The sequence below is a fragment of the Salvia splendens genome, chromosome 17, assembly GCF_004379255.2.
Source record: "Salvia splendens isolate huo1 chromosome 17, SspV2, whole genome shotgun sequence".
NCBI classification, from domain to species: domain Eukaryota; kingdom Viridiplantae; phylum Streptophyta; class Magnoliopsida; order Lamiales; family Lamiaceae; genus Salvia; species Salvia splendens.
The window spans coordinates 4,396,006-4,417,177 of NC_056048.1; the positions used below are offsets into that span (position 1 = coordinate 4,396,006).

At 38.8% G+C, this 21,172-nt stretch overlaps 1 protein-coding gene across 1 annotated transcript; it reads right to left on the reverse strand.

The window, feature by feature from the left end:
• Window positions 1-6,222: 6,222 nt before the first annotated feature.
• Window positions 6,223-9,308, reverse strand: LOC121775024 (scarecrow-like protein 13). The gene is made up of 2 exons (XM_042171970.1): window positions 9,207-9,308; window positions 6,223-8,190 (listed from the first exon to the last, which is right to left on the reverse strand). Exon 2 carries the CDS (start codon window positions 8,045-8,047, stop codon window positions 6,395-6,397), a length of 1,653 nt encoding a protein of 550 aa, XP_042027904.1. The 5' UTR covers window positions 8,048-8,190; window positions 9,207-9,308; the 3' UTR covers window positions 6,223-6,394.
• Window positions 9,309-21,172: the final 11,864 nt, after the last annotated feature.

The following is a 21,172-nucleotide window of genomic DNA, read 5'->3' on the forward strand; positions in this document are numbered from 1 at the left end:
TACAAATAATATAGCGTATCACATGATAATATATTAATTGGAATTTATCAGTGATATACTTATTGCATAAATTTAATATCATGATAGATTAAGATGTCATATAATCCAATCAAAGTAACATTATTTTAAGTCTTTTAAACAAGTTGAATGAAAAAAGAAAAACAACGCGCGTCTACGTGGATAGGGAATATACACCTCAATTTTTCACATCATTAAATTTATACAAATTGAGATGTGACGTAGTTATCGTTACTACATGCAAAACAAATTTGTAGCATGTGCCTACAACTATATAGATATCGGTAATTGTTAGTGTTTGAGCTCATCAAGATCGGATTGAGCTGGTGGAAGAATCAAGTCAGGAAATAGCCGTTGGGAACCAAAACAGGAACTAGCCGTTGGAAACGGTTATAACCGTGTTCGGCAAAAGGAGCTGTTCGGCAAAAGGAAGCTGTTCGGCAAAAGGAAGCTGTTCAGCAATTGGAAGCTGTTCGGCAATTGGAAGCTGTTCGGCAAAGGAAGCTGTTCGGCGGTTTTCTTGATCGATACTTCTTAAGGGAGTTGCGATTCATTCCGGAACTAACAACAACAGAAATCAAAAGTGATAGAGAGAGAATTCAAGAGAGGAAGTGTTATCTTTCAGCTGTGCGTTTTTAGCTCTCGAAGCAAGAAGTTTTCGGGCGAGTTGAGGGTTTTCCATCTTGTAAATTCTTGAGAGTTTTGAGTGCTCTTATGTTTGTAATTTCTCGAGTGATCAATAAAGAAACACACCAGATTCTGCCCGTGGATGTAGGCTTACGCCGAACCACGTAATTCGCTTGTGTTCTTCCTTGCATGTTGTCATTTCATTAATTTGCATTTCGATCATCACAACCGTAGGTTCGTTCTTCACAACGTGGCGCCGTCTGTGGGAAATTCGTCCACGAATTGATCGAGAAGGCATAAAGTTTTGGGAGTTCTTTCTTTGTTTCCTCAAGAAGGCGCTCAACCTGTTTGAATAATGGCTGCAGCAAGGTTTGATGTTGAAAAGTTCACAGGCCGAAATGATTTTGGCCTATGGAGGCTGAAGATGAAAGCAATCTTGATGCAACAGGGTTTATGGGAAACCCTAAATGGTGGAGGCAGTAATGAGGAGAAGAAGCCCGAGCCTGATGAAAAGGAGAAGGCAAAGGCTCAAGACAGAGAGTACAAGGCATATAGTACCTTGATACTCAACCTCAATGACAGAGTCCTCAGAGAAGTTTCAAAGGAGGAGACAGCGGCTGGAGTTTGGTCCAAGTTGGAGTCATTATACATGGCCAAATCCTTGGCAAATCGGCTGCACCTGAAGCAGAAACTTCTCACTTTCAAGATTGCTGATGGAAAAGGTGTGTTGGAACAGCTCGAAGAATTTGGGAAATGCATCGATGATCTTGAGAACATTGATGAAGAGATTAAAGATGAGGACAAGGCTCTGATGTTGTTGAATTCCTTGCCACCAAGTTATGAGCATTTCAAGGATGCTATACTTCTTGGTAGAGAGTCCAAGATTGGATATGAAGAGGTGTACTCTGCTCTAAAGCTCAAGGAAATCCAGAAATCTAATCCAAAGTCCACTGAAATGGTGTCTGAGAGTCTGAATGTTGCTGATCACAAGAAGAATGTGAAAAGAAAGTCACAGAAGAAGCCTTGGAAAAACAAGACAGCTGACTGGAAAGAGACCAGATCATGCCATCACTGCAAGAAACCAGGCCACATAAAGAAGAATTGTTGGGTTTGGAAGAAGAAGCAGGCCGAGGAAGAGAATGGCAAGAACAATGCTGATATTGCAGAAGAGTTGGTGGTCCCGGAGGCTCTGTGTGTGACTGAGGACATGGAAGAACTTCCATGGATCATGGATTCTGGATGTAGCTTCCACATGTGTCCAACTAGAAGTCATTTTGAGGAAATCAAGAATGCAGCTGGATCAGTTTTGTTAGGAAATGACCAGATATGCAGAATCAGAGGAATTGGGTCCATCAGGCTTAGACTTCATAATGGCTCCATCAGGTTACTCACTGGTGTGAGGTTTATTCCAGAGATTAAGAGGAATTTGATCTCTATTGGAGTGTTGGATGCAGCAGGATATAATTGCATATTATCTGATGGGATTATGAACATCGTCAAGAATGGTGATGTTGTTATGATGGCTGAGAGAAAGAGAAGCCTATACTATCTAAAGGCAAGTGTGGTTACTGGATCTGTGAATCTGGTGCAGGTATTAGACTTAAGAATGTGGCATCTCAGACTCGGACACTTGGGAGAAACTGGAATTAAAGAATTGGCCAAGAAGGAGCTGATTAAGCTGGAAAATCCCAATGAGCAGTTGGGTTTGTGTGAGCAATGTGTGCTCGGAAAGAGTAAGAAACTGCCCTATGGAAGAGGAATTCACAGCTCAAAGTCACCACTAGACTATGCCCACAGTGACTTGTGGGGCCCAGCTACACCAGCTTCATTGGGTGGAGGTAGATACTTTCTATCCATTATTGATGATTTTTCTAGAAAATTATGGGTGTTTATCTTGAAGGAAAAATCAGAGACATTCATGAAATTCAAGGAGTGGTGTAGGGAAGTGGAGGTGGAGAAAGGGTGTTCTTTGAAGTGTTTAAGAACTGATAATGGGCTGGAATTTCTGAGTGGGGAGTTTGATTCTTTCTGCAAGCAGAAAGGTATGAAGAGGCATAGGACATCTCCATCTAATCCCCAACAGAATGGAGTTGCTGAGCGCATAAATAGAACCATCCTAGAGCGAGTTAGATGTATGCTCTTTGGCTCTGGAATGGCTAAGAGATTCTGGGGTGAGGCTGTGAGTATGGCAGCAGTTCTCATCAATAGAAGTCCTTCTTCAGCTATAGCTTTTGACACTCCTGATCAGAGATGGTATGGAAAGGCCATGGATTATTCGAATATGAAGATTTTTGGTTGTATGGCTTATGCACACATCAAGCAAAGTAAGTTGGAGCCAAGGGCCTTGAGATGTGTGATGATTGGATACCAAAAGGGAGTGAAGGGCTACAGACTGTGGTGCATAGAGCCAGGAAATCAGAAAGTTATTATCTCTAGAGATGTGCAATTTGAAGAAAGTAGGATGCCATTTCTAGAAAAGGCTCAAGAGAGCCAGAGGCCATCTCATTCTGAGAAAGAACCAGAGCCTGAGAGGATGGTGGAGATGGGTGTTCCAGAACCTGAGGAGGCTGAGGAATCAGTTCAGGTGGAGGTTTCTGGAGCAGATAGAATTGCTGAGCCTGAACAGCAGATGGGAAATCATAGTGAACAAGAAGAAGCAGATGCTGATGTCTTGAACCCTGAAGAAGAGCAGCAGGATTTGGGTGACTATGTTCTAGCCAGAGATAGGGTCAGAAGAATCCCTAAACCATCTACAAGATACAGTGAAGAAGAATACTTGCTATATGCACTATGTGTTGCAGAAAACATAGAGTATGCAGAGCCTTCAAGCTTCAAGGAAGCTATGAGTTCTAAGGAGAGCAAGCAGTGGATGGAGGCTATGATAGATGAAATACAGTCCCTGATCAAGAACAAGACATGGGTGCTTGTGAAGAGACCCTCCACACAAAAACCAGTGAGTTGTAAGTGGATATACAAGAAAAAGTTGGAGGTTGGGAACAAGATTAGGTTCAAGGCTAGGCTTGTAGCTCGGGGGTTCACACAAGAGGAGGGAATAGACTATAATGAAGTATTTTCTCCAGGGGTAAAGCATGCCTCAATCAGAATTTTGCTAGCTATAGTTGCTCAAAGAAGTTGGTTTTTGGACCAACTTGATGTGAAGACAGCCTTTCTTCATGGAGAGCTTGAGGAAACTATATACATGAATCAGCCAGAGGGATTTGTGATACATGGGAGTGAAGATAAGGTTTGTCTACTAAAGAAAAGTCTATACGGTTTGAAGCAAGCAAGTAGACAATGGCATATCAAGTTTGATGAACATATGCAGAGTATGGGATTTATAAATTCCAGATATGATAGTTGTGTCTACTTCAAATCAAAGTCTGAGGGACCTGCTGTGTATTTGCTATTATATGTAGACGACATCTTGCTTGCTGGACCAGATAGACAGGAGCTAGATAGGGTGAAAGCCTTATTGAAAAAGGGATTTGAAATCAAGGATCTGGGGAGTGCTAGCAAGATTTTGGGAATGGATATATTCAGAAATGCAGATAAGAGGGTGTTGTGGTTGTCCCAAGAAGGCTACATTCAGAAAGTACTGCGCAAATATCAGATTGACAAGAGTAGAACAACCTCAGTTCCACTATCACAACAGACTAAGCTGTCCAAATCACAATGTCCCAGAAATCAGCAAGAAGAAAGAGAGATGAGCCAGATACCTTATTCCAACATAGTTGGGAGTGTGATGTATATGATGATATGCACAAGGCCTGATATTTCTCATGCGGTAAGCGTGGTGAGCAGATACATGTCCTGTCCGGGAAGAGAGCACTGGTTGGCTTTGAAAGGGATTCTCAAGTATCTCAAAGGAAGTAGTGATCTGGGAATAATGTTCAAATCAGAAAATGAAGGAGATAAGGATAGCATTATTGGGGTTGCGATTCAGATTATGCAGCTAACCTTGATAATAGGCGCTCACAATCTGGGTACATATTTACCTTGTTCGGCTCCGCGGTGAGCTGGAAGTCTAATCTCCAATCCGTGGTGGCTCTATCGACGACGGAGGCAGAGTATATAGCTCTTGCTGAGGCAGTAAAGGAAAGCTTCTGGCTTAGGGGTATAGTTGGTGATTTTGGGGTGAAGCAAGAGAATGTTGTGATCAAGTGCGACAGCAATAGCGCGATTTGTCTCTCGAAACATCAGACATATCATGAACGCAGCAAACATATAGACGTGAGGCTGCATTTCATTCGAGATGAGGTTGAGAAGGGTGCGGTGAAGATTGAGAAGGTCAGCACCGAGCACAATGCGGCTGATGCACTTACTAAAGCCCTACCAAGATCCAAGTTCCGACATTGCTTGGATTTGGTTGGGGTGGTCCGAAATTTGTAAGTATGGGAAGGAAGGTGGAACTGGTGGTGATGGATCTTAGATTGCTCAAAGGTGGAGGATTTGTTAGTGTTTGAGCTCATCAAGATCGGATTGAGCTGGTGGAAGAATCAAGTCAGGAAATAGCCGTTGGGAACCAAAACAGGAACTAGCCGTTGGAAACGGTTATAACCGTGTTCGGCAAAAGGAGCTGTTCGGCAAAAGGAAGCTGTTCGGCAAAAGGAAGCTGTTCAGCAATTGGAAGCTGTTCGGCAATTGGAAGCTGTTCGGCAAAAGGAAGCTGTTCAGCAATTGGAAGCTGTTCGGCAATTGGAAGCTGTTCGGCAAAGGAAGCTGTTCGGCGGTTTTCTTGATCGATACTTCTTAAGGGAGTTGCGATTCATTCCGGAACTAACAACAACAGAAATCAAAAGTGATAGAGAGAGAATTCAAGAGAGGAAGTGTTATCTTTCAGCTGTGCGTTTTTAGCTCTCGAAGCAAGAAGTTTTCGGGCGAGTTGAGGGTTTTCCATCTTGTAAATTCTTGAGAGTTTTGAGTGCTCTTATGTTTGTAATTTCTCGAGTGATCAATAAAGAAACACACCAGATTCTGCCCGTGGATGTAGGCTTACGCCGAACCACGTAATTCGCTTGTGTTCTTCCTTGCATGTTGTCATTTCATTAATTTGCATTTCGATCATCACAACCGTAGGTTCGTTCTTCACAGTAATGACATAATTAAGACATAAAAGAAACATAGTACTTAGGTTAAAGCAACTTGAGAAAAATCTTGATTAGTTGTAATTTTGTACATATTAATAGATCATATTTTTTTGTGAAATCTATCATACTCTTATCAATTTCGTGAATTGAAGGTTCCATGTTCTTTCATTGAAAATATATGCATATATATAGCAAAATAGTTAGAATAATAAGTTTTGTTAAAATAATGAGGTAAAAAGAAATTGAAATACATTTCTTTAGTCACATAGACAATCTTATGGTTTTTAAGTCTCTATTAGAATAAAAAGTTTAAATAATTATTAATCAAGAATTCAAACAATTATCGAGTGTTTTGGTAACCATGGAATATAATGTTGAAAGTTCCTGAAATAGCCTAAGCCCATGTTAAAAACGCTTTTGCCTACAGCCCAGAAGTCCATTATATGATGAGTGAAGAATAACTGTACTAAATATTGTAAAAAAAGAGAAGTCACAAACAAACTCACAGAGAATAAATAAAGAAAAGTCACAAAGAAAAACAGAGGTAGCAAAGAATGTCAAGTTGTGGAATCAGGTATAGCCACTGATGCCTTTCCAACACCATAAAAAAACACACTTTACACGTAGACTCATCTCTAATACAAACCTACAAGAATTACTATTCATCTCCACGCAGAAGCTGTAGCTAAAGCTCTATTCTTCCATCCAAGATACAGAGCACCATCGCCGAGCTCCGCACTTCTGTAATTTGAGCTATATTCTCTCAACATGTCCCTCACCGAGTTGCTAACCGACGGGCTGAGCCGGAGCTGGGAGAATCCGGCCATTGCCAGTCGCATCCTCCACTTACCGAACACCTCGTGCCTTTCCACCCTCTCGATCCCCTCGCAAGCTATTATGTTGACAACGTCCTTTGCCACGCAGTGCTCCTCCGTGTTAATACGCTGTCTGTCGTCCCTCGGGCGTCCTGCGTCGATGGACTCGAACATTGCTGTATAGTAGTCGAGGGTTTCGATGAATCTCTGGGTGAAAGTAGAGGTATTAGTGTTGGATTCTTGCTCAACAAGGGTCATGATTTTGGGTGACAAGCTTTTGATTAGTCGGAGGAGGCGGTCGCGATGATTCGTAGTGCTCACGCTCTCATCCGGCATGTGGTGCAGTATGTAAGGGAAATTCACGGCCAGGGCTTCCCCGTGCCGGACTTTGAGATGCTCGAGTTGGACTTGGCACCCCGACATAGCTGCACAATTAAATTCGAATGGTACCCCACATGACTGGGCAAGTTGCGCTAGCTTCTGACCAACTAACTCGAGCCCTCCGCCTCGGGCATGAGCTGAATCTGAATCATCAACGCCGGTGATGCGAATGTACGGGGGTCCACCAGGCCGACGCGAAAGAGCTTGAATCAAGGACATCCACTGACTACCTTGTGCAATCTGGAAATCAATTATGTGGATCCTGTTTTCATTTTCCATGGCTCCCCCAATGATGACATTTGATGACATGTAAGCAAACTTGTAGTACGGGACGATTTGATAGAGCACACCCATGTACGACATCAATTCAGAACTTGTTGGCTCTTTGCACTTCAATTTTTTGTAAATTATGCTTCCAGATGATAACAGCCTAGCCCTGAGTCCTTCCAACATGTATGCACCCAATCTTTGTGCAGGCTCACCAGACACCGAAACATTCTTCTCCAATATCTCCATCATAGCTTCCGCAGCTGATATCGCAACCTGTCTGTCCGACATAGATATGGTATCAGCTTCTGATACGATTTCAGCGCAGGCAATAAGCAATTGTTTCAGGTCCATATGAGGGGCCATTTCCAAGATTTTGTTGTATCTTGTGAAGGTAGAAGGTTGTGAAACTAGACCGTTGAAGGTTCCACTATCATCTGTATCAGATTCGGGACCCAGAAGTTCATTCCTCAATACCCACAGCGCGTGCAGCAACTTGTTTTCATCATCGACCCCAGAGCACCCACTCAGAGGTGAACCGTAAGTATTATCAGATGGCTGATAAATATCGGATGCATACGACAGAGAACCCTGGGGAGAAAATGGACTTCTACTGGAAGAGACACTTATAGCTGACGGTGAACTGTATGTAGCATAATCAATGGCTGGAGTTGATTCTAGAGTGAAGAACTGATCAGGGTAAGTTTGAGAAGAAACTTCATTTCCCTGGCTTCTGCTACCAGTTGAGTCATTGTTCAGAACTTGAAAAGTTGAACTGCCGTATGAGTCATTCTGCTGCATAGGCTGATTGTAAAAGCTTTGTAAAGAGGCAGATGTTTGGGATGTTTGCATCGGAAGAAAAACTGCAGCCAACTTGCTTAACAACACGGGACTTCCAGTGAGGTATACTTGGATAGAACTATACAATGATATGATTCACGGGTTACTTCATTGACTTCTAATACGCATCTCCTCCTAAATTAATAGCAAAACTCCTGCGGACACAAAAGGAAACAACAAAACCATATTAGCTACATTCACTCCAAAACTTGAGACCTTGATGGGGAGAAAACACTAAAACCATAAATTTGCCAACAGAAATTACAAATAGGTCTATGTATTCCATCAAAAGAAGTTCTTGATTCAGCTTAGACAATACATTTCTTAAGCCTTGCACAGCCCTAAATCACACTTCCGCAATTAGAACTTTTTAGTGTAGAAATTGAAGTACCTAATGAGATCCCCAAAACCACCTAATGAGATCCCCAAAACCTTAGTAAGTCTATCAGAGAAAATAATGAAGCATGTAAATATGATTATAATAAAAAACTACAAGATCTCAGATAAGGAAAACCAAATAACAGAGGAGTTCTTTCAATAATTTGTTATCACTATTCATTTTCTTATTGTGGGAGAAAAATAGCATTTAATCCCAAAGCTGCTCTATTTATTTGCTCAAGTAGTACCAACGTAATTAAGCTTTGAACTAACTACCATAAATGCAGATGAACAACTAGCAATCATAAAAAGCAAAAACCCAATAATTCTCTGCGTAATTTGCCACTTTGACTTTAACCATGGATTACAAAGTACTCCTACCAAAAAGATAAATTAAGAGAACCAATGAAATGTACTGCAAAAACTAGAACATATTCCGATTCGAATAAAATGAAATATCCTGTTTAACTCACGGTCACGGATCGATCTTCTAAGAACAAGAATAAAAATATAAAAGTAAACTTTCGGTTGTTGCCTGCTTTACACTATTCTAACAAAAAGATCATAAAATAGAAGCAACTCATGATCTAAAACTCTGCAAAAAACAAAAAATTGAAATTAACATACAGAAATCCATAGAACATAAAACACCAAATCTCGATTTTCTTCTTCAATCCTCATAAAGTGCATAAATCACAAATATACAGTTGAAAATTTTTTCTGTGGATACACAAACCAAAAATAGGATGAAGCTAATCAGAAAAAATTACAAGTTTGCAATCAAACAGCATACCTGAACTTGTAGCGCGTCAGCTGGAATCGTTTTGGATGAGAGAGGAAGTTGTTTAATCTGTTTTTGCTTTTTGATGCTTTGAGAAGAAATGATGAATAAAATGGAGAATTAAAAGTGAGATTAAGTATATAGTTGGAAAACATTCAAGATGCCCTTCACCTGTTCAATTATTACGCAAATGCCACTAATGGCGTGTAGACCTACCCTGATTGAGTGATCGTTACACATCATGTGCGTGTGTGATAAATTATTCATTTTATCAATTTATGTTTTCTTCCTTAAATAACACCCTCTCACTCCTATAATTAAAACATGTGAAAAAGTTACTAGACTGCAAGAGCATGCGCAGCGGTGCTCGTTGGAATGAGTACTCGCCGTGCCGTCGGCTCGGCGAGTATCCTGCTCACCGATGTGCTCTTGGCGACGGCACGGACGTGTTCTTGCCACCGAGCACCGCCGTGCCGAAGAGCACGTCGACGTGGCGGCTGCTGATTCGCCAACGGCATTTGCCGTTGGCTATTTTTATTTTTTTTAACATTTTTGAAAAATCTGATTTTTCTGATTTAAATAAAAAATATATATATTCCCACTTTCCAATAAAATATATCCGTTTTTTCTCCAATTTTAATTTATTTTTCATTATTTTTACCCTAAAATACACATTTTCATCTATACATACCTCTCATTTCAACACAAAAAATCACATCACACTACACCAAACAACTCTCTCATCAATCTCATTTTCTCTAAATTCTCACTCTTTCTCTCTTGCAAAAATGTCCGGCTCCGGCGAACACCCCTCCGTCTCCCGCGGATGAAACCACGATTGATTCGGCGGTTCGCCATTCCCTTCACCATATACGAATTTTTATTTTTTTAGTAATTTGTAATAGTAGTTCGGGTATTTTTAATGCATTTTAATATTGTGAAAATGCTTTTAGTAATTGGAGTATTTAAATTGAATAATAGAATGACGGGTCCCTTGAGCATGCTCTTGCGGAAGAGCATGAATGTGGGTGTTATGCTCTTGCGGAAGAGTAGAGAATTAAAAATAAATAAATATGAGTCCGAGCCCACATCGATGCTCTTGGCAAGAGCATGGATGTGGATGCTCTAATAAATTAGAGGATAAATGAGACCGTTAATTATGGATAGATGTAAAATAAAATTTGAGATATATTCTTAAATGAAGAGTGTAAAATTAAGTGTATTGACAATAATAGTTCTGGTTAGAGTCCGGATTCTACGGATGCAACGATCGGCCCATGAGGCTTGAAAAATTCCATAATTCCAGCTATTATAACTGCGACCAATTGCATAATACGTCCACTGTACCATTAGCTTTCAAGGGTCAGGGTTCACTTTTATTCTTGGTACACTATATTGGAGACGGATGTTCCGTCGTTTCTACATTTCGACAAATCCCCACTACTTTATCTGGTTCACAGTGTGTTACTACTAATTTATTACTCATTTCGTCCCACTTTAAGTGAATTATTTTTCATTTTGTGATGTCTCACTCTAAATGACACATTTCTAAAAATAGAAACATCACTCTTTTTACTTTTTTCCTCTCTCTTACTTTATTATTTTCAATTAACTCACAAAACAACATTATATAAAATTTCCTGCCAGAATATAAATGCTCCACTTAGAGTGGGATGTAATAAACATAATGGTCAACCATTTTTTTCTGTACGGAAACACATGATTTTCTTCTACTAAGGTCATCCGCAATGTTGTCTCTTATCTGTCTCTTAACCGTCTCATCTCTTCATTCATAGGCCCCACTGTACTTTTCATCTCATCTCTTAACTAAGCGACAACACCTGCAACCCTCCATCTCTTAACCATATCATCCCTTAACTATTCATTCAATTTCATTTTTTATTTTTATTTCCAACAAATTCAATTAATAAAAACATACTTCATTAAATAAAATAAAATTACAATTTAAAATTCTAAAAAAATAAAAAACCACATTAATAAAATCCTTAAAAAATAAAAAATACATAATTTAAAATCTTCCGCTCACTCTCTCTAAATTCAAAATCTCAAAACTCAAATGTAGAGTGTTTGAGAGTGTTTGAGTGAGAATAGAGAGTTTTTTTTTGTGGATTAATTTGTGGGAATGATTTGATATTTATAGAAGTGATTGGGGGCTTAAAAAATTAAAAAAAAATTGTAAAAAACGGCTATAAACGGCTAGTATAATTTTAGGATTTTTTCAAATTTTTTCTGAATTTTAAAAAAAATAATAAAAAATACATTTTCAACTGAAATAAACGACGCCCACTCGCGGGCCGGCGAGTGGGCGTCACGGACAAACCGTAGCTCGCCACGTCGCCAACGCACATGGCGAGACAGCTCGCCAAGTGTCTCTCCGCGACGAGTTACGGGACGAGATGGGGATGGGCTGGGGCGAGACGGAGCCCGCAACGCTGTCTCGCTGCCGTCTCGTCTCTCCGAGACGAGATAGGGACCGCAACGAGACGCGTTGCGGATGCCCTAACAAGCTGGCGCAAAACTTTTCTATTTGAGCCTTCAATTATTAATACTTGGTCTTTAAATAGTACAGTAATTTATTAAGCTTCATTAATGAGCAATCTTCAGAGCATCCACAATGGCGCCTAGCGCACCGCCTAGCCGAGCGCCGGCGCTAGGCGGTCGCTAGGCGAACCATTGGAGAATCCAAAAACCGCCGAGCGGTTTTTCGGAAATCAATTTCTCCTAGAAAACCGCTGGGCTATGCACTGGGCGATCCGCTCGGCTCCATTGCAGCGCCCGGATCGCCCAGCGCATAGCCCAGCGGATTTTTTTTTTAATTTTCGAAACACTATATATACGCGATTTGCACTTCATTTTCATTCGCACCACTTGTATTAACGAGTACTCTCTCTATCTTAATTTCTGTACAAGATCAACACCGAGAAATGGATCTGAACAACGAGCCTAGTTCAGGGACGAGCGGTTCTCAAACTCCCCCAATCCCCGTTGGAGGCGGATGGAATCAGATGCCCGGGTACTACAACATGTACCCGTGGCAGCAGATGCTACCCGGGATGCCGACCGGAGGGAGTCCGCCGGGGGGGTTCCCGGCGATGCGGGGTTGGGCACCCAATATGCAGATGATGCCGGGGTGGGCACCCAATATGCAGATGATACCCGGGGGAGGTTCGGCGACGCAGGGGACGCCGGGGGGCGTACCGGCGACGCAGGTGACGCGGGGGGACGTCTATCGCCCCAGTTTTGATTTTTTAACTGCTTCGTCGCACACATCGACCCCAACGGATGCGCAGTTCACGCCGAGCGGTTTTGATGATTTTGCGTTGTCGGATTTAGGGTTTGATTGTCTCGGAGTTCCGGAAACTCCGGTTCAAACGGGGGGAGCAGTACAGGGTAGTGGCGCCCCAAAGAAGAAGGGCAAGGGAAAGAAGGTCGGAGAGTCGTCGCAGCCGGGTGGGGATGACCCCACGGTACGGATAAGGTGGACGGACGAGGAGAATGTTGCGCTGTCAAAGGCGTGGGTGAGTGTTTGCGACGATCCTCTTGTTTCTAATAACCAGAAGATCGTCAACGTGTGGGGCAAGGTAGCAGCAGCCTACCAGCTATTTTGCCCGGAGGGGAGGCCACACAACGGGGAGGATTGCCGGAAGGCGTGGAACCGAATCAGGGCTGCCGTCTCCCGATTTTTGGGTTTGTACGCCAACGCCCTCCGCATGCAGAGTAGTGGCCAAACGGAGGACGACTGCAGGAGGATAGCGGAGAAACCCCCAGCCCGGGTTGTATAAGGACTTCACCTACTGGAACTGCTATCTTGTGCTGAACGACTCCGAGAAATTCCGAGTAGGTGTCGACGCTGGCTGTCCGAAGAAGCAACGATTGAACTATACCGGCGATTACAGCGGCAGCAGCGGTGGTTCCCACGACCTCCCCGAGACGGACCAGGTGCTCCCCAACCCTCGTTCGTTCGGCCGCCGACCTCGCCCCGCTGGGCAAAAGCGGGCGCAACAGGAGGCGAGGGGGGTCGTCGGGGGTTCCCAGGAGGTCCAGTCGGCATCCCCCTTTGACCGCCAGTCTACAGAGGATCTCAAGTACCTCGCGCGTCAACAAACACGCCAGATGATGGTGAAGACGTTAGCCGAATGGCGAGCGGCGACGGACCCCCAGGAGAAGAGATTTCTCTTCACATTGCTCGAGAGCATGAATGACGATCTGCGTGGAGGCGGCAGCGGCGGTCGCAGCGGAGGCGGCGGTGACAGTGGCGACGGAGGCGGCGGTGGCGGTGGCGATGGCGACGACGGAGGCGAGGGAGCCGACGTGTGATTTTTTTTTAAGCAATGTACTTTTTCGATTATGAATGTACTTTTTTAAAATTTTTGTACTTTTTTAAATTTATTGTAATTTTTTTAAAAATTAAAATAGTATTATTAATGTTTCTCGTATATGTCTCGTAAATTAAATTCCGTATATTGCGTTATTAGTGATGTGGCTATTGATGTGGCTGGGCTATTTATGATATGGCTAGGCTATGGCTGGGCTATTTCTGATGTGGCATGAGGATTTTTAGTATTGATAATGTGGCAGGAGGAGTTTGTGGCTGAGCTATGGATGAGCTATTGCTGGGCTATAACCATTGTGGATGCTCTCAACGACAAACAATAATTTGATTTCAACTTGATTTGCGATACATCTTCTGGCTGATTAGATATGTCTAGAAATTATTATTTCCGGTCAACTCGAACTAAAGTATGAGAAGTAACAGAAACGTGATTAAATTTTCTTTTAAAGTAAATGTTAGCACTTGTAAGTTCTTGTAATCTTTCGTTGGTCAATGTGTTTTTATTGTGGTGTTGAGTCTGTATACTAGTTTCAAGATTCAACCATCTTAAAGTAAAATATGATGGAATATGAATATGATGGAATAAAAGTGGTACTTTGGCTTACGTTGAATTATTTTTTCTTTATCACTTCAAATTTTCAGCATGCATACTGACTATTGAGACGCCAAAGAATTTCATTTGATTAGAATTGAAGAATAATTCGAAGATTGGGTGTCATGTTATAGTTACAACAAAAATATTTTATGTGAACAATTCTTTGGACGAAAGTAAAATCATATTTTATCAGACCTAAAAACCACTCGATGTGTATGTTATTTTAATAAAAAATATCCAGTGTGGACGAGTGTTTAGGTAGACCCCTAACCCATAAATAAGATCAAAATATATCATTCCAAAACATTATCCAAGCCCAAAAGTGAGTTGGATCCAAAAACAGAACAAGAGCGAATAAACTGGAAGCCCCACAAGTTGAGTATATCAAACCTAAACAAAACTATGATGAGCAAGTGGAAATACTAAAGACAAAATATCCAAAACTAACATAACAGCAACTTCAGTCCACATCTCTACGTCGGAAGCGGAAGTTCGGATATCCCAACTAGTCCATCCTAACCAGCACCTTCAGGTACCAAGGAGCAGAGATCAAATCATAAAAGGACGAGGTAGAGGTCGGGCCCCTCTATCTGCAAGAAGGTCGGCAGTGATGACTTCCCTCTGTGTAGATTGAACTAAATAATAAACCGTTTGAAGAACAATATATTTAATCTAAGCTTAGAGCATCCACTACGCGTCGCGTCGGCGTCCCGCGATCTGTCCCGGAGAGACAGGTCCGTCGCGCGACGCGTTGCAGCTCGCCGTCCCGTCCCACGCCCCATCCCGCGTCGCCGAGACAAGCGACGGGCCGTCTCGCCACGCGCCTAGGCGACGTGGCACGACCCGGCGTCGTGCATGACGCCCACTCGCCGTCCCGCGAGTGGACATCGTCACGCTGACACAATAAATCATTTTTTTAAAAAAAACGAATTTAAAAAAAACATTTTATTTATAAAAATTGTTTTTATATTTAAAAACAATTTTTACAAATAAATAAATACAAGAAATTCGTAATAGCCCACATATATTTGATGGGCTTGAGAATTTATGAAACTCATTCTTGGTTGCTTCTCTTTTATAGAGACAACCTTGAATGTTTTGTATTCCACTTTCGATGTGGGACAAAGTCATTTTTTGTTGCTTCTCTTTTATGGAGACAACCTTGAATGTTTTATGTTCCACTTTCGATGTGGGACAAAGTCATTCTTGGTTGCTTCTCTTTTATAGAGACAACCTTGAATGTTTTATGTTCCACTTTCGATGTGGGACAAAGTCATTGTTGGTTGCTTCTCTTTTATAGAGACAACCTTGATTGTTTTATGTTTCACTTTCGATGTGGGACAAAGTCATTATTGGTTGCTTCTCTTTTATAGAGACAACCTTGAATGTTTTATGTTTCACTTTCGATGTGGGACAAAGTCATTCTTGGTTGCTTCTCTTTTGTAGAGACATCCAAGAATGATTTTGTTCCACATCGAAAGTGAAACATAAAACATTCAAGGATGTCCATATAAAATTGTATTTTAAATTATGTCATTTTTATTTTTTTAAGATTTTAATTATATATTTTTAAAAATTTTAAGTTTTATTTTTATTTTATTCTGTAATGTTATTTTAATTTTAATGAAGTGTGTTTGTTTTAATTGAATTGTGTTGAAAAAAAAATAAAAAATGAAATTGAATGAATAGTAATTTAAGGGACGGAATAAGGGACGGTTAAGGGACGGAGCGTTGCAGGTTCCGTCCCTTAGTTAAGGGATGGAGGAATAAAGTACAGTGGGACCCTCAAATAGTAGTTTAAGGGACGGTGGGAGTACAGCGTAGTGGATGCTCTTATGATATTACAAATAGACTCCTTGAAATTCTAAGAGAATTTTAGTTAAATAAAATTCTCGATGTATGATCGATATTAAGATGGAAGTAATTCTCATTCTTATTTTGAGATGTGCGTTTCTTGAGAACTTTTTTTTTTTTCAAAAATTAACTTCATATATTTATATCATATATATGAAGGAGGAAATTACAAATCAACTCCTATAACAAGGAGGAAAGACAAATTACGCCACCCAGGGTTCAAACTCGAGACCTCCAGGATAGACGCGGTATCCAGTACCCTTTACCACTAGGCCAAGGGGCTTGGATACGTTTCTTGAGAACTTGAATGCTTGAGTTTTAATTGTGTAGGGTTTTGATAACCTTCAAAGTATAGAATCAGCCGAGTATTAAATTCTACACATTAATTAATTAGAAACATTAAATTGAATCTGTATTATGCCTATATATATGTGTAAATGAACAAGAAGTTCAGTAGGGACCTGGATTTTCTTCTTTAAAAACCTTCATTTGTTCAATAATTCAAACTTGAACATAAATAGAAGCAAGTTGCGTACTTATATTATAAGTTGCCTTTGATTATTAATCACACATAATTGTCAATTGACATTATTTTGTGGACTGAAAATAAAATCCTAAATTTGGAAACATACGCTAGGAGACAAAAGCCGTAACCGACAACGTGGACCGTTGAAAACTATGGGCCGTCTATTCCGTACTCGCCTCCGTCAAATGGCCTACTCGTAATTAAATGCCAAATTAAGGGTTGTTTCTGTTTGCCGATGACATCATTTTGTAACGTGTTTTGACAGCCAACTTCGAAATTTCCGTTACTTTGTAGACTGAGTAAATAATTATTTTTTGTATTAACGCGCTACGGCGGAAGTCACGCCGTAGCTGTTCCGCTACCGAGAGGGATCATGCAATTTATTTCTTCCTATATTTTTAGGATTGATTTATACAATCATATTTTAATGGAATGTAGACTTTTTCATTCATTTTTGTTTAATGAATATATATCACCCGTCCCACAAGAATATACACCATTTCTTATTTATGTTAGTCTCATAGAAATATGTATTTTGTTTGATAGGCACACTCATATTTTTCTATTTTATATTGTAACCTGAAGCATCGCGTAATCTTAAATATAAGAAATTTATTCATTTTAAATAAACTCTAACTCACTAGCTTTTCTTCAGTCAATTGTCAAGTTTGACATAAATAATATAATAAATCATCAAAAATGTACAAAATAGAAAATTTTCAAAATCAAAAGAAGTGAGAATTTAAAAGTAATTGAGTGGAATGAATAGTGGTTAATAGATTAAGTCATAATCGTCGTTCGTGTCTCTTAAAGTGTTAAGATTATGCAGTCATAATCTCATCAACCAAAAAAAGACATACAATCATTAGGTGTGCATACCTAACGTGTGTCAAATTGATAAAATAGAAAATATACGAATAAAAATAAATTCAATTAAAAAAGGAAATAGTAAAATGAAACAAGAGGACCAGGTTGATTTAATCGGCTAAAAAGCCTCCAATAATTAACTGAATTACAATTGATTTCATCTACTCATATATAGTTTTATGCTTTCCATTTAAATATTCATACAGCAACATACTCATTTAGTGTTCAAATTTGATCTTAAAGTTATTCAAGGCATCTTAGGTTTGAAGTTCATTGATATATGTATATAGATCCGCTTTATCATTCTGAGATACAAAGGAAAAGGTAGCCCCATTCAAAACCAAAATATAAAAAGTTCGATTAGCCCAAATCAAAAATATTCAAAGACCAATATGGAATTTGAGGAGCAGGATGTGATCGACATCGATCCACAGGAATATCCTCCATTTTCGGATAACGAGGAGACCAAGGGTGGCGAGAATGAGGCTGATGATCATGTCAAGGGTGAGGCCCGTCTAGGCGGGAACAAACGTCGTCGGTTGGGTTGATTGAGCATTATCTGAAAATTGAGGTCACATTTATAAAAAGTTGAATCGGGGAAGAACTATTGATCGGCTGTGGGAAAAACTTTTGATTTGTTCTCCTTCTTTTATAAGTGATAGAAATCCGTGGGTTCCATCCTAAAACCAATTGGTGATAGGAGGAGAGGCCCATGAGACTTATATAGTGGATTAAGCTCTTTGTGTAAACCGATGTGGGATATTTTTTATGTTCATTTTATGTTTCAATTGACAACAATAAGAAAAAAAAAAAACTAAGTATCTTTATTTAGTTTTGTATTTGAAGTTGAGTATGTTTAGAAGTCGTTAGTTTATGACGTTTTAGTGAGTTTCAATCTCAGCTTGTTAGCCAACATTAGCGAGCTAACTGATTAAAATCAACAGTTTCTAACAACTTATATAGTTGAGAACACTTTCATTTACCATCTATGAAATATAACAAATTTATTTTTTTTAAAAAAGCTATCACAATCCCTTATCACAATCCTTACTATCAAAATACTAAAAGTTCTAGCCAGCCCGAATGGAATAGATCCAGAGACCAATAGGAAAACGGAGTGGACCTCATATTCCATTTCATTTATTATTATAAAAAATTAATATATAAAAGTATGACTCACATTTCACTAACTTTTTAACTCACTTTTCATTACATTTCTTAAAACCCGTGTCGGGTCAAAGTGGAACAATATTTGGGGGACGGAGGTAGTAAAACGTTAAAACTACAACGCGTTAATGTATTTTATATGGATATAATTATTTTTCAATAAACACAGAATTTTGTATACGTTCTCTCTCAACATACGATTATATAAAGTGATAATTTTTATAAATAAAATTAACAATTATTATAAATAAAATTAACAGAGTTTTAAAATAAAACAACTGTTATCTATAAAAGTAAAAGTGCATATAAAGACAATGTTTTAAAAATTGGACTGATAGTAATATGCGGATCAATAAAATTATCTGTCTACGATTTTAAAGTTTTAATTAGAACTTACTCATAAAATCAAACTTTGAACTCATGTAAATACAAATTAAATCAAGTTCCACAAGAGAAACTAATTATTTAACTAAAATAATTATTAGTTGGCCAAATAAAACTTGGTAGGTTAGTGTAAAAAAATTCCCACGTATTTTCTTTAAATATTTTTTAAAATTCATGTCAAGTTAAGGCAACACAATTAATATCGAGGGAAGTATTTTTAAAAAAATAAATTAAATGTAATGCGACAAAGAAAGGGAGAGAGTGGTATGGGCCAATCTAGTGGATTACCTTTTATTTTGGACTGGGTACGTAAATTTAAGATTGGGCCATCTTAACCAGCCCATACTGTTTACTATGTATTAAGGATCCATGCTTGATTAAATTTTTTAATCAAGTAATTTTAAGATTTTTAATAATTTATTTTCGTTTTACAGACACATCAATTCAAAATATATTGGAGAATTAAAAAAAATGATGTGTTGAAAAAATAGAGCTGTTTACTCTTTTGTTATCTAGATTATTTTAATAAAACTTCTCTTTGAAAAATCACATAGAAATTTCCACGTCATTAGATTTCCAATTCTTTCAGGGTTTGAACTTTGAACTTTGTTTATTAAATTAGGAAATGTGTTTGCTTCTTTACAATCACTACTACATCACTATATATTGCATGAATTAATTAATTAATTAATTAAAATCATGACGATTTGGCAGAGTTGGTAGTGATGGATGCATGATCATAGAGATTGCTTTGACGATATTTTAATCTGCAAAAGCATATAGCACAGACTGATCAGCCAACCACATGATTGTTAATGTTACTATTTTTGGCTAAACTCGTGCAATTAATATAGGGCTTGTAGATTCCATCTATGATTCAAAATTTTATAATTGTTTCATCTATTCGATTGATGCATGTCCAAATGTGTTGGGTGATGGTGGGGATCAAATAATACTTGGTCGTCCTCAAAAGTGGACACATAAATGAACATCAACAGAGGATATTTTGAATGAGTGATGATAAACAACCAAATTTTGTACAGCCAAAATAAGGTTATACTAATAATTTGATGTATTAATTATATATTAAAATAATAAATATAGTAAGTGGACAAGTTAAAAAGACTTATTAGCCTTTAACCTCATTTTTTATTTGTATATTTGAATTTCCTTTCTATTGTTTTTAAAATTTGAATTAAAGTATGCACTAATTACATTTATGGTTCCAAAAAAGTAAAAAAATTATACACAAATCATAAATATATGACCACACTATTATATATTTTCCATGTACTATATATGCATCCATATATTTTAATTAAATGCATAAATAACGTTTTGGTTGTACAAAATTTGACACGAGAGGAGAGAGGAGAGAGGAGAGAGAGATTTATTTTCAAATATAGTAAATAGACATCTTGAGTGAGATAAATTAAAAATGGAAAATGAATATCTTGAATGGAATAGAGGGAATATATAAAATAAGAATAAATTTTAAGACTTACAAACAATTTAAATTGAATTACATAACCCCTTCCCCACTCTCCATGTAGGTACGCACTTCTTCGTCCACGCAAGATTTTTTTTTTTACTTTTTATAAGCAATTTAAAATAAAATTGCAAAGACAAAGAATGCGAGATTAAGTAAACAATAATTGAAGTTATCCAATAGTAGTAGAATAAACAAAGACAAAGAATGCGAGATTAAGTAAACAATAATTGAAGTTATCCAATAGTAGTAGAATAAAAGTCTTGTGTGTGGACAGTCACTGCCAGCATAGTTCTATTGTTTAATGAATGACCATTGTCATCTCATACTAGCTCCATTAGTTTCGTGAGCTCACTTTCCTTCTTAGATAAGAGAATTGATGGAGCAATTCAAGTTTGCATCAATAATAATAATTATTATTATTACTCCCTTCGTCCCTTATTAATTATCCACTTTTATTTTTTACCGTAAATAGTAAATAGATCTCACACTCCACTAACTCATTTAAACTCACATTTTATTATAAAACTAATATATAAAAGTGGGACACATATTCCACTAACTTTTTCAGCCTACTTTCCGTAACAGTTTCTAAAACCTGTGTCGGAACCAAAGTAGACAATTATTGGGGGGATGAAGGGAGTACTATATTATTGTAGTTGTTATCATTAAAGTTCATATTTACTACATATCTAAATGTGCACGAGAGCATCTCCAATGGCTTTCGCCCAGCCATAGCCCT

Excerpts from the sequence above, each read along its gene's own strand:
- LOC121775024 (XM_042171970.1), bottom strand. The coding sequence starts at position 8,047 with ATGCAAACATCCCAAACATCTGCCTCTTTACAAAGCTTTTACAATCAG.